The following is a 14,340-nucleotide window of genomic DNA, read 5'->3' as shown; positions in this document are numbered from 1 at the left end:
TAACAATCTCAAATCCAGTGTCTTTTTTTGGGAGGTCTGTTCCCATGCATCTCTTCACACCCACACATGGGTATACGCTTCCTAATTTTGGCTATTTGCTGTTGTCCTCCTCCTTTTCCTCATCCTCCACCACCATATCACCAGGGTGTCCATGGTCCGTGATGCAACACCCACATAATTTTTTTAAGGGTGTTTATGATGCCCATAAAAAATTGTTATACAGTATATTCATGTATACCCCACAGGGGTACATTTTTGTCAGCCCATCCACGTTGTGGATGGGCATTACAAGTATAGGAGACCCACTCCTTTCTAATGGGAACATTTTTTTCATGAGGCTCTCCTCTACTTCTCTTCAAAGGGGCATTGGAGTGCCTGCAAATTTTTGGATGCATTCACTGCATAGGCAAGCACTATGGGAGAACCACTTGCTAGTAATGGGAACATTGTTTTCAGTAGCCCATCCTGTACGTCTCTTGAAAGGGGTATTGTGGTGCGTCTAAATTTTGGGCAACCCTGCCACTCACTATGTATGCAATAACAGTATAGGAGACCCACTGTTTAATGATGGGAACAACAAAGCATAGCCGGCTGATGGGTCTCTAGGTCATAGGACATGATGACTGGTCTGCAAACCATGTCCTATGAGGAAGGGTTACAAGATTTGGGAATGTTTAGATTGCAAAAAAGAAGACTGCGAGGAGACTTAATAGCTGTCTACAAATATCCCAAGGGCTGTCACATTGTAGAAGGATCATCCTTATTCTCATTTGCACAAGGAAAGACTAGAAGCAATGGGATGGAACTGAATGGGAGGAGACACAGATTAGATATCAGAAAAAACTTTTTGACAGTTAGGGTGATCAATGAGGGGAACAGGCTGGCACGAGAGGTGGTGAGTTCTCCTTCCATGGAAGTTTTCAAACAGAGGCTGGACAGACATCTGTCTGGGATGATTTAGTGAATCCTGCTTTGAGCAGGGGGTTGGACCAAATGACCCAGGAGGTCCCTTCCAACGCTATCATTCTATGACTCTATGAATAGTGAGGGCTGACTGCTGGCCCTTTAAGAATAGTAAAGGCTGCCTGATGGCCCTATAAAAATAGGCTTTGTGGCTTTCAGAGTCCCTCTTTCATAAATGAAACAGGATGTATCTGATGATGTGTCACACACCACATGGCCAGATAAGGTTGTAAAATGTTATTATTATTATTATTATTATTATTATTATATATATATCGCCATTCATTCCATGGTGCTGTACAATAAAGGGGTTACGGACAAAATTATAGATATTGCTTACAGTAAACAAATTTACAATGACAGGCTGGTACAGAGGGGAGAGGACCCTGTCCTTGCAGACTTACATTCTATGTTAAAATTACATTTCCCAGTGAATGCATTTGTCTTGGTTGAAAGCAATGCTAAAGTTCAAAAAGGCTATGTGTGAACATAGCCCAAGGTGTGGAGGAGCATTTTTGTTTTTGGTAATTTATTTTGCCTTATGTACAAGTCATTACCTTTAACATATTTCCCAGGAAAACCCACTTTGGTTTTGTTTTTGTATGCTTTATTGTGAGTCTGTAAAAGTGGCATAAGACTCTGACAACATTGTTTATAACAGTGACCTGGGAGTCAGAAATGCTTCCAGGGGTCTTCCCCATGCCGTTCCCATGTAATTTGAGCACTATTCATATCAATTTCCGCAATTTCTAGTCCCTTCGCAGACCGCCAGGGGGGCCGCCTGAAAAATTCTCGAGTTTCCCATAGATTTACAATGGGCTCATTGCTCGGGTCGAGTACCCGAATATTCCAATTTGCTCGACCTGAGCAACGAGCACCCGAGCATTTTAGTGCTCGCCCATCACTAATTAGGACTTTTTCTATAACTAGGTAGAGTGAGCTGTGCACTCTGACCTCCTATACCTACAAAGTTCAAGCAGAAAATAGCACTTTTCGTCTGCCCCTATCTTTTATGCTAAATCATTGCAGATTCAAGTTAGTGGTGACCTGAGATTTCAGGAAATTTTCCTCAAAATGAATCCTAATCGGATTGATTTGCTCATCTTTGTTGACCACCCTTTGCCTTCACAACAGCATAATTTTTAAGGAACTCAACAAGGAATTCATTCCAAACATCTTGGAGAGCTAACTATCGATCTTCTGTGGATGTAGGCTTGTGCAAGTCCATGGGTTTGTGTATGTAATCATACACAAACACAATGTTGCTAAGATCAGCACTTGGACCAGCAGTCCTGATAATCACTACCAGGATTCACAGTATATTTTCTATGTTAACGAAAGTACTTACTGACATTAACTCGGGGGGGGGGGGTTATTGTTCTTTAGATAATTAATTTGGTGATAACTAGACACCTAACTGATGGTGTTACGTGATGAATTTCTCAGCCTTAAAAATGTGCAACATTGGGGACAGTAGGTGCAGTGGTCGGACTAAGGAAACTTAGTGAATCAGATGAGATAAACATCATTCTTATTTCTCTCTGAAATTGTAAGATGTTCATCAATACCATCCTCCAAACTGGCAGCATTCAGTAGGATCCTATCTGAATCTATCTGATCCTATCTAAACCTTTCTGATGTTAAAAAATATCTAACGATAAGAGGTCTTTTCGGAGGAATTTCAGCCACAAAACCATAGCTTTGATATGAAATCAAGTGTATGCCGCTCAACTATGCACAAAACACAGGAAATGTGTTGCAGAAAAAAAAGCCAAAAGGTGCCCTGGACTTGATGGGTTAATAATAATAATGAGTATCTGCAGAAAACAGTGATGCAAAGTGGATGTTTTTGCATGTTTGGGGCTGCATTTCTGGAAATGGAGTGTGAGGTGGCAAGTTCCTGCTGCTGCACAAGGGGAATCTCGAGCCATGTCACATTCTCCTCCAGCCGCAGTGGAACCTCCTCAGTGGAGACGTCGGTCCCAGCATCAGGCTCAAGCTGATACTGTGCGAATGGTTACTGTTGCCTTTCCAGGCTCTGCCTTTGTAGCCAGCACTGATCAGCAACAAGCAGGCCTTTCTTTCCTAAGTAATGCTTTTCCCATACTGAGCATGCCCACGGGACGATCTCGGGGGTCACATGCTCAGGTCCTGTTGTGGCTCCTATTGGACCATCAGGAAGGTCCTGGAGCGCTACTGCTATAAAAGGTTTGCATGGCCACTCGACCATGCACTAGTGTAAACTTGCTAATCTTTGTGTGTGGATGTATGCCTGTCGATGGATGAAAGCTCCAAATCATTCCCATACCTAGTGTAGTTGCCTACTCGCGAATGGTGGAAGCTACCTAGCGCCAGACAGTGCTACTCTGCACATCCAGCACACAAATCAGCATCTCTCAGCAGCGACCGCCAGTGTGGCGCTGTGCACTTAGTGTGCTTTCCTGGCCCTGGTTATGGTGGTTAGTGGCGTCCGCCAGAGCGGCGTTGTACGCACTATTGTGCAGTAAATTATTAGTTCTGATCTATCCCTGAAACCACAGTAGCGGTGTCGAGCGTAAGAGGTCTAGAGGAACTCTTTCCCCATGTCTTGGGACAGAGTTCTGTGACTCTTTACTTGCGCTCTCTGTGCGGTATCGCGGCCCTGTGACGCAACTGGGATCACTTCCTTCATACCGAGTGAAGCTAACTCGTGTGTGTATTCACATTATACCGCTATCTAGTCTGCCATTACCGAACAGCAGGTGTCCTTTCTGCACGGTGGACCCTAGACTGCGAACGCACCTCATATCCTCTCTAATTATTATTTGGTGCTTTCTGCCAGTCCTAACATGGAGAATTGGCAAGAATAATTGTCACCAATCCTGATAAATACAGGCAGATACTTATCTATCATGTAATACCATCAGGATTGGCTCTAAATTTTTTCAGCAGGAAGAGAATGACAGAAAACATACAGCAATTGTCATTAAGATTTATCTCCAGCATAAAGAAGGATAAGAAATTTTAAAACTTCTGTGCAATTCTGCCAAGAATTAATGCTTTGATGCTGCTTTGAAGGCAAAGGGTGATAACACCAAATATTTATATGATGTAGATCTTGCTTCTCTTTTTAAAAACTTTAATACTTTGCAGCATTTTTTCCACACCTGTCCTAAACCTTTTTCACAGTACTTTATATATTGACTTTGACAAGACGAATAAACTTTGTGTAGTGGCCATAATGATTGCCATATATTAACCGTGAAAGATTCACAAGCAGTGTACACATTGAGCAAAAAGTAGTATCAATGCTTCAACAACTCAATTTGCTTGTGGACTGATATGTCTAAAGGTGCATTTACACTGAACGATTATCGTGAATGAGCAGTCCCAGAAACTCTGATTCATGATAATCTTGCAGTGTGAACAGGATAATGATCATCCAATGAATGAGCAAAGTTTTCTGTCAAACAAAACCATCTTTCCCAGGAATGCTTTGTCCTGTGTAAACAGGCTTTCATGTAGACAGCAAATATTTACTGATCTACAGTCATTTATGCTAACAATTGGTTGGTTTAATTGGACCTTATAGGAGAAAATGTGTAAAATGAGAAGCATCCTTTGTTGTACAGGTATCCTTTGAAGTGTCCTGAAAGTGTTAATGCTCCAGGACTGTGGCAAAATACATTATCTTCCTAAGGATATGTTTCCATGGTCAGGAACCGGTAGCGCTTTGGACTTTGCACATGTCCTCTCCATCCAAACCGCTGCCGGCTTTTGAATGCAGGTGATTCCGCATGTGTTCATTGAACTGTGCGGAATCACCGTGCCCTATGCATTGGATGGGAAATTTATCTTGCCAAAATGAAGCATCTCCGCAAGATAAATTGACATGCTGCAGTCTCGAAAGATGCGCCATATGTCTGTCTCCACAGGGAAGCCAGAGGCGTCCTTGCTCGCATAGTGGAGATGGGATTTATTCAAATCCCATCCACTATGCTGTAACATCTGGCCGCTGCAGATTTGATGCTGCGGATGAATGCGGCATCAAACCTGCAACATTTACTGACCGTGGAAACATAGCCTTAGGGTATGTGTCCACGTTCAGGATTGCATCAGGATTTGGTCTGGATTTTATGTCAGTATTTGTAAGCCAAAACCAGGAGTGGCTGATAAATACAGAAGTGGTGCATATGTTTCTATTATACTTTTCCTCTAATTGTTCCACTCCTGGTTTTGGCTTACAAATACTGACATAAAATCCTGACCAAATCCTGAACGTGGACACATACCCTAAGGGTACGCGACCACGATCAGGAATTGCTGTGGTTTTGATGCTACATATTTATGCAGCATCAAAACTGCAGTGGCCAGATGTTACAGAACAGTGGATGGGATTTATGGAAATCCCATATCCACTATGGATGTATGTACACCTGCGGATCACTCGCGGACACTGACATGCGGCTCTTATTTTAGGACCACAGCATGTCAATTTTTCTGGCAGACGCTACTCTCCGCAACAGAAATTCAATCAATAGAATGTATTGAATGTGATAAATCCATGTGGTTCAGCAGCGTTTTGGATGCCGCGAAAATACATTGCGTCGAAAGCGCTGCTTCTTCTGGATTGTGGGCACATAGCCTTCCGACTAACTCCTGAGTGGTATTACACAACAACTGTACCTGAGCAGATAATTTCTAAGGCTTTTTGCAGATCAGACCATATTTCTATACCAGATGATTTAGTAACAGAACAATCTGCCAGTTTTGTCTCATGTCCTTGACATTGTCCGCTGAAATGCAAATAGCCATTGAGTGCTGCGGATTCTGTGATAATATATGAGTCAATGGCATGGCCACAATGCAATTCTCTGCACACAACTTTGGTCTCATTGTCACCCCATTGGTCACTGAAGGCTCTGCTCCATGTATTATTTGTGAGGATCTCCAGTCTTCCACCACAGCGATCAGATCCATCCATCAGCCTCACTGCCTCCTTTCTTCCTGTGGTTATAGAATATGGTTATAGAATATAATTTAACATTTTTCTTCATAAAAAATGTGATATCATAAATGCATAAAATTCATTAACTCAACTTAATGAAGAAAAAAAATCCAAAATTTGAATGGAACAATTTTTCTTTGAAAATTGCAGATCAAATACAGGTCCCTTGACCTCACATCAACAGAACTGCTATTTCTTTTCCGCTCCCTTTGTCAGAAGGCGTCACTGCCAATGTCATGCTATATGACAAATGACTCCATGCTGCCTGCAGGGAACTGCTTGTCAATCAGTTTGAAGTTGGCAGTAACGCTCCCCTGAAAGAGAAGACCATAAACGAAAGAGCCACTCTGTTGATGTCAGGTCAACTTAAGAGGTAATGTAATTAACTGAGTCAGCAGAGATTGTTGTCAGGCAGAATACACAGGCAGTTTGCAGCTACCTCCTGGTAGGTTCTTAACCTCATCCAAAAAAAATAACTCCTGGATAACCACTTGAAGGACTTTGATAGCTGCAGTCCTATGTAAAGTGACTGATAAGCAATGACGATCTTATTATATGTCATCTGCGGAAGAATCCAAAGACTTGTCTGCTGGAGAGTATCATAGACTTAATGTCAGTGAAAGACCAACAGGTACAAATCACTGAGTGTTTCAGTGTATTATACTAGCAATCAGAGTTGAATGTTAAAAAAAAAATCAAAAGTTAAAACTTTAATCAAAAAGTAAAAAAAAAATACAAACAATTAATGGTATATTACCATTTAAATAAATAAATAAAAAAGTGAAGCATATTTGATTTTTCTAACTCCATAACAACACACATTAATAAAATAGGAATGTCATTTATTGTAAGTTGCCAGCAAAAAAATATTGAATAAAAATAATTAAAAATAGTCAAACAAACCCCCAAAAGTAGCAATTCAGAAATTAAATTTTTGTTTCACAACAGACAAGTCTAGTTAATTAATTAGTTTATTATTTATAGGCTTCTAGTGCACCCCATGTATGTAGTAAATTTTGCATTTGTATCCTCCCTCCAAATACTGATTTTTTTAACCTTACATGTGTATATGTTTCAATAAAGATTTCAATATAATTTTTATACTTGGCATAGAACTTCCATTTATTTATATAGGTTTTATTAATTTGATGGAAGTGCCATCAATCTAGGCCGCTACTTTGGTTTAAAACAAATTAGTTGTTGAAAGAATAAAAATATGAATCTTAGAAAAGTTATGGTGGAAAAGATTCATTTACCTTATTGACTAAAGTGGTCACGTACCATTATATCAGCGCCCTTCCCGGCTGGGGACACCAGACAAGAGTGGAGCAGTGAAGGTAGAGTATGGATTTATTTTTATTTTATGGCTCACCCTATGGCCATTAATTAGTCTTTTAAATTGCAATAATTCTCGAATATTATATGTATCCATTATTTTATTTCAAGTGTAAAATATATAACAATGAAGAAAAGGAATAAAATATTAAATACATGTTCTATGGTTTATGTTAACTTCTCACTTTTCTATTCTGCAATAATGCTGTACTGAAAAAATACATTGACAATGTGAATGGTACTTGTAGTATTCATTTATAGCAATGTAATACAATATTGATCCCGCACTTTTTTTTTTTATCTGGTTTACCTTTAAGCGCGGGATCAATATTATATTACGTGGTTTAGGACTCTTGACACAGTTGGCACTACTCTGTCCGCATCCCAGCAGCTAAGGAGTGTTGCGGTTTCCTAGGGTGAGCGCCAGTGTAATCTGTTTAATATTCATTTATAGCAATTTTTTTAGACAAAACTCTCACCTAAAATTGGATGCACCAGTCTAAATGTTGGAATGACCCCCTTTTTTGGTATCCAAAAATGTTAAAAAATAAACATATTTAGTAACGCAAAGTCTATAGGCCAATTTCTGAAAATGTAAAATTATTTACCCAATATAGTTAATAATGCATAGAAAAATCAAAACTCCTGCAGGAATTATTGATTTTCATTAATCTTCTATACTCCGAAAAATGAACTAGAAGTGATCAAAACAATGTATGTTCTACAAAAAGGGTCTCTTACACTGGTCCTCACAATGGAAAAATTAAAATGTTAAGAACTTTTTTTTTACAAATATCTGAACCTATAGAACCACTAAAACGTAAATAAGAAAGTTTGGTATTGCCGCAGTCATATTGACCTGGAGTCAATTGTTGCCAGAGTATTTTTATTATGCGCTGAAATCCATTAAAACAAAACCCAGAAAACAATAATGGAATTTCAATGTTTCTTAGCTACTTCAATTGAAGTTTTGTTGCATTTTTCATTGTGTGTTAAAAAAAAACTACAACTGAACTGCAAAATGGCAATGCAGATGTAAAAATAAACACATTGAAGAGTCTTGGGGGTAATGGAAAACATAGGAATGCTCAAAAACAAAAAAATGACCCCCGTGGGAAGGGGTTAAATATCACCAATAACACAAGACATGGAGCTCACACATTCCCAGCATGGTGATTTTTACATAAGACTAAGGCTACATTCTGTAATAAAACTGTTTCGCTTTGAATACGTTCAACATGATGCCAGATTTCATTTTTGTACATGTTAGGGGTTGTTTCCACTTCAATACCCTCCGAAGAAAATAAAAAAAAAAATCAAGTTTTAGAAATTAATTTGGATATGTGTCGGTAAAATATGCTTACGGTTGTACGAGACAAAAAAAGTACACTCATCAAACATGTTAATATGACTACAATCACATGTACCGGAAAAGCTGTAGTCATTGTGATATTTAACTAAAAGTTTTTACCTAAATTTTATTTTTCGATTTTAACAAACCATATACAAAAGATATAACACATAGTAAATTAATGTTCACTTTAACCTGCAAAATCCTATCTAATGAGTTGTGAGTAGAGATGAGTTAATCAAATTCAAACAAATCAAATTCACTGTGAATTCCCTCCAGATATTCAGATTTTAAGGAATCTAAATTTTTAGTAATGTAATTTGTGCAAATCCAATGAAATGGCAGCCAGCCTCCCACAATCTTGCTCGAGGGTTTCTCTTTTACATTCACCTCTCTTCAGCCTTCCACTTACAGGTCCTTCTCAAAAAATTAGCATATAGTGTTAAATTTCATTATTTACCATAATGTAATGATTACAATTAAACTTTCATATATTATAGATTCATTATCCACCAACTGAAATTTGTCAGGTCTTTTATTGTTTTAATACTGATGATTTTGGCATACAACTCCTGATAACCCAAAAAACCTGTCTCAATAAATTAGCATATTTCACCCATCCAATCAAATAAAAGTGTTTTTTAATAACAAACAAAAAAACCATCAAATAATAATGTTCAGTTATGCACTCAATACTTGGTCGGGAATCCTTTGGCAGAAATGACTGCTTCAATGCGGCGTGGCATGGAGGCAATCAGCCTGTGACACTGCTGAGATGTTATGGAGGCCCAGGATGCTTCAATAGCGGCCTTAAGCTCAACCAGAGTGTTGGGTCTTGCGTCTCTCAACTTTCTCTTCACAATATCCCACAGATTCTCTATGGGGTTCAGGTCAGGAGAGTTGGCAGGCCAATTGAGCACAGTAATACCATGGTCAGTAAACCATTTACCAGTGGTTTTGGCACTGTGAGCAGGTGCCAGGTCGTGCTGAAAAAATGAAATCTTCATCTCCATAAAGCATTGACCCTGTCCTTGATGAAACACAGTGGACCAACACCAGCAGCTGACATGGCACCCCACACCATCACTGACTGTGGGTACTTGACACTGGACTTCAGGCATTTTGGCATTTCCTTCTCCCCAGTCTTCCTCCAGACTTTGGCACCTTGATTTCCGAATGACATGCAAAATTTGCTTTCATCAGAAAAAAGTACTTGGGACCACTTAGCAACAGTCCAGTGCTGCTTCTCTGTAGCCCAGGTCAGGCGCTTCTGCCGCTGTTTATGGTTCAAAAGTGGCTTTACCTGGGGAATGCGGCACCTGTAGCCCATTTCCTGCACACGCCTGTGCACGGTGGCTCTGGATGTTTCCACACCAGACTCAGTCCACTGCTTCCTCAGGTTCCCCAAGGTCTGGAATCGGTCCTTCTCCACAATCTTCCTCAGGGTCCGGTCTCCTCTTCTCGTTGTACAGCGTTTTCTGCCACATTGTTTCCTTCCAACAGACTTACCATTGAGGTGCCTTGATACAGCACTCTGGGAACAGCCTATTTGTTGAGAAATTTCTTTCTGGGTCTTACCCTCTTGCTTGAGGGTGTCAATGATGGCCTTCTTGACATCTGTCAGGTCGCTAGTCTTACCCATGATGGGGGTTTTGAGTAATGAACCCAGCAGGAAGTTTATATAAGCCTCAGGTATCTTTTGCATGTGTTTAGAGTTAATTAGTTGATTCAGAAGATTAGGGTAATAGGTCGTTTAGAGAACCTTTTCTTGATATGCTAATTTATTGAGACAGGTTTTTTGGGTTATCAGGAGTTGTATGCCAAAATCATCAGTATTAAAACAATAAAAGACCTGACAAATTTCAGTTGGTGGATAATGAATCTATAATATATGAAAGTTTAATTGTAATCATTACATTATGGTAAATAATGAAATTTAACACTATATGCTAATTTTTTGAGAAGGACCTGTATTTGTCCCACAACTGCTTCTTTCTATAGTCTCCTCTTCCTTCTCTTCCATTTTTTTTTACTGTTCCAGTTTTCCAGCAACTGACTAGACTCTATGCTGTTGAATGTTATGCCATCCTTGTCAGTAAGGCCTCTTTCACACTTCCGTCTTTTGTCTCACTTCGAAATCCGTCGAATTTTGAAAATGCAGGATCCTGCAAAAAAATTTGCAGGATCCTGCATTTTCCCATAGACTTGTATTAGCGACGGATTGTGATGAACGGCCATCCGTTTCATCCGCCATGCACTGGATCCGTCGGAAAATAGCGGTCCGTCATGGAGAGAAAACGTTCAGAGGAATGTTTTTTCTGCAGGTCGGAAAATCGGTCAGCGACGCATCCTGCGCTGTCTGTCGTCTGCTATAATGGGAGCCTATGGACGCAGGATCCGTCGCTGACTGTCACACACAGGAATCCAGCGACGTATCACGTTTTTTCCCCCTGAGCATGCCCAGAAGGATTTTCAAGTCTGGGAAAAAGTGTCTCTCTCGCTCTCTCTCTCTCTCCTACCTGGACATTTATACCTGAAAATTCAGCCCTGGATTCATGCAAAGCATCCGTCATAACACTGGATGCGTTGCACACATTTTCAACAATTTTTACAGCGTCCGTCGATACGTCGGTTCACTGCACTCTGATGCAGGATGACCAACGGAAATGTGAAAGAAGCCTAACATGGGTCCTAGTGCACATCATTGCCATGCATTGCGCCCACATGATCATATGGCCCAAGTCAGCAAAGGAACTGACTGGAGTGGAATTAAGCCAGATTGGAGAGGAAGGAAAAAGAGCCTATCAGAAAAAAAAGGAAATAGTAGTGGCTGGAAGGTCGAGGAGAGTTGAGTATAATAGTTTATAACAATTTTTTTTGGCACACTTGATTTGCATTAAATTCATTTTATGTGAATTGAATCTTTGTCCAAAACTGAGCAAATTAAATTTCAAAATATTCACTAAATTCTGAGAGTCTTTATTTTTTTAATATAATTATAAACACTGGTCATATCAATGTGCTACCCCAGTGTCGTGCAATAGAAGGGTGAATTTAAGAATTGAAAAATTTGTAGCAACATTTTCTGATTCAGCTGAATGGGGCTTAACCCCTTTCCGACATTGGGTGTAATAGTACGCCGATGTTGGACTCCCCCTGTTTGCCACAGTCCGCACCTTTCTGGGCACATGTTTGCTGATATGTACAGATGACTTGTGCCCGTAACAGCCGAGGGTGGAAAGGCGATCCACTAACTAGTTAAATGCCGTTGTCAATCTCTGAGAGCAGCATTTAACTCACGCTTGCCAAAAGCACGTCGGAAATACCACAAATTGGGATGATCGCAGGTCACCGATGGATCGGCATGAAAAACAGAGGTATCCAGCTGACCTCTCTGGTTGTCTTTGCTGGTTTGCTATGAGCACTGCCGATGGTCGGCGCTCATAGCAAGTGAGCATTTCTGCTACACACTGACGATCTGATCTTCGCATGTTTGTAGCAGAGGCAATCAGACTACTGCAGCTTCTAGTCTCCCATGGAGACTATTGAAGCATGCAAATAGTTTAAAAAAAGTGTTTTAATACTATTAAAAAAAATAATAATTCATATCACCCTGCCTTTAGCCCCATTCAAAATAAAACAGTAAAATAAAAATGAAATATACACATACTTGGTATTGCCGCATTTAGAATCGCCCGATCTATCAATGTAAAAAAAAAATTAAACCCAATCGTTAAACGGCGTAACGAGAAAAAAAAATCAAAATGCAAGAATAATGTTTTTTTGTTAGCCACAACATTGCATTAAACTGCAATAATGGGAGATCATAAGATCTTATCTGCACCAAGTGGTATGATTAAAAACATCAGCTCGGTATGCAAAAAATAAGCCCTCACACAACCTCAGATCGTGAAAAATAGAGACGCTACGGGTATCGTAAAATGGCACATTTTTTTCAACAAACTTTGGATTTTTTTTTACCACTTAAATAAAAAAGAACCTAGACATGTTTGTGTCTGTCAACTTATAATGACCAGGGGAATCATAATGGCAGGTCAGTTTTAGCATTTAACGAACATGCTATAAAAAAATAAATAAATAACTGTGGAATTGTACTTTTTTTGCAATTTCACCGCACTTGGAGTGCATGTTATGTTGAAATCAATAGTGTTGTTCAAAAGTACAACTTTTCCGGCAAAAAAGCCCTCAAATGGCCATTTTGAAGAAAAATAAAAAAATTATAGCTCTGTGAACAAGGGGAGCAAAAAACGAAGGCGCAATAAACCTCTGGTCGTTAAGGGGTTAAAGGAAAGTATGTGTTTGGCACCAAAATAGTGAGATTAGAACAAATAGAAATTGTTTTCATAACTAAATAAGTTTAATGGCACCAGTCCTGTGTGGGATTCAATCAAGCAGTCCTGAACAATCGCCAGTCCGCAGACTCTATCAGAGGTGCTTCACCAAGAAAACTCATACGATCAGGTATGTGAAGTAAATCGAAGAAAGTTGGCACTCACCACAAGTTTCAGAAAATATGGTCCTTTATTCAAACAGGATCATCATACAAAGTGATAAAAGGAGGTGTGCGGGAGAGTGCTGAGCTGCACAGATTTACTTCACATACCTGCTCGCAGAAATTATTTTCAGCAAATGTACCAGATGTAAAAATACTCTAAAGTCCTACAAATATTAACGGTGTTAGACAATATTTTTCATGTTATAATAAAACACTTAATGTGAATATTGCAATTGTAATTCATAACATGAGGCAAAGAAAGTCCGTACAATAAATATTTTACCTTCAGTGTTGATACTAATCTGCATCGATGGGTAGGTTTTACTATAAACCTAAGCCGTGAACACTTACAGTAAACTCTGAAAGGTCTAATTTTTCTTTCTCAAACTTCATTAAAAATATTTATGATGAATGAAAACTTAATTATTAACATCAGGTATCCATAGAAGACAAATTCAAACTGAAGGAAGCTCGTAACCATTATGTCATCATCATCTATATAAAACTTAAGAAAGAGTTTAATTCCTTCATGCACCATGAAGAAAGAAAAACAGAAATAAAGTATTGTTAACTTTACCTTCATCCACAGGTTGGGAAGTTATTTCATAAGCAAATTTTAAGTGCAAAAGTTGTAAGGCAGCAAATATTAGAAATTTCTCCCTGTCCATGTCTTCATGTGTAATCCTCCTACTGCTGTGTACTATGGTGTCTTTAATTATATTAGTAACAATCTTCACCAAACACAACAGGAGAACGTCAACCGTTGGTTCTATCTTATTTGTGGCTCAGCGGGATGGGCGAGTACAGGATGCCATGACTGATAACATTGACCTGTGTAGAACATGTGGGAAATGCTTATCATGAATGATCATACAAGATGGTGCACAGTTAGATTTCTGCTTCTTTCTTTCCATTTCCTAACCATCTTTTAAACAACCACAGGTCACGTACAGTTCTAGTCAAGACGTTTTTGATGTGAACAGATTTGACAAATGTTTTATATCTAAAATATAACAAAATAGATACACTTGAAATATTTGTATGATTACCAGATATGACACTTTTTTAAGGATGAAAAGTCACACAACAAAGTTGTCCAACCTAGAATTATGTTTTATTGCCTGACATTTGCTATGCAAAATAAATAAGTGTCTTAAACCTAGACAGCTTTTCTTTGCCATGAAATCA

General features: G+C 39.1%; 1 protein-coding gene across 1 annotated transcript in view; it reads right to left on the bottom strand.

Annotated features, from left to right (window-relative positions):
- The window catches only part of LOC138681220 (scavenger receptor cysteine-rich type 1 protein M130-like), a 159,845-nt gene extending 146,025 nt beyond the window's left edge, over window positions 1-13,820 (bottom strand). The window contains exons 1-2 of the mRNA XM_069768589.1: window positions 13,730-13,820; window positions 5,629-5,949 (exon numbers count right to left, since the gene is read on the bottom strand). Coding sequence (XP_069624690.1) covers window positions 5,629-5,949; window positions 13,730-13,820 — 412 coding nt within the window. The remainder of the gene's footprint in view (window positions 1-5,628; window positions 5,950-13,729) is intronic.
- Window positions 13,821-14,340: the final 520 nt, after the last annotated feature.

The sequence above is a fragment of the Ranitomeya imitator genome, chromosome 1 (assembly GCF_032444005.1).
Source record: "Ranitomeya imitator isolate aRanImi1 chromosome 1, aRanImi1.pri, whole genome shotgun sequence".
Classification (NCBI taxonomy): domain Eukaryota; kingdom Metazoa; phylum Chordata; class Amphibia; order Anura; family Dendrobatidae; genus Ranitomeya; species Ranitomeya imitator.
Note: the sequence above shows the minus strand (reverse complement) of the source record. Positions and strands in the feature narration are given on the sequence as shown.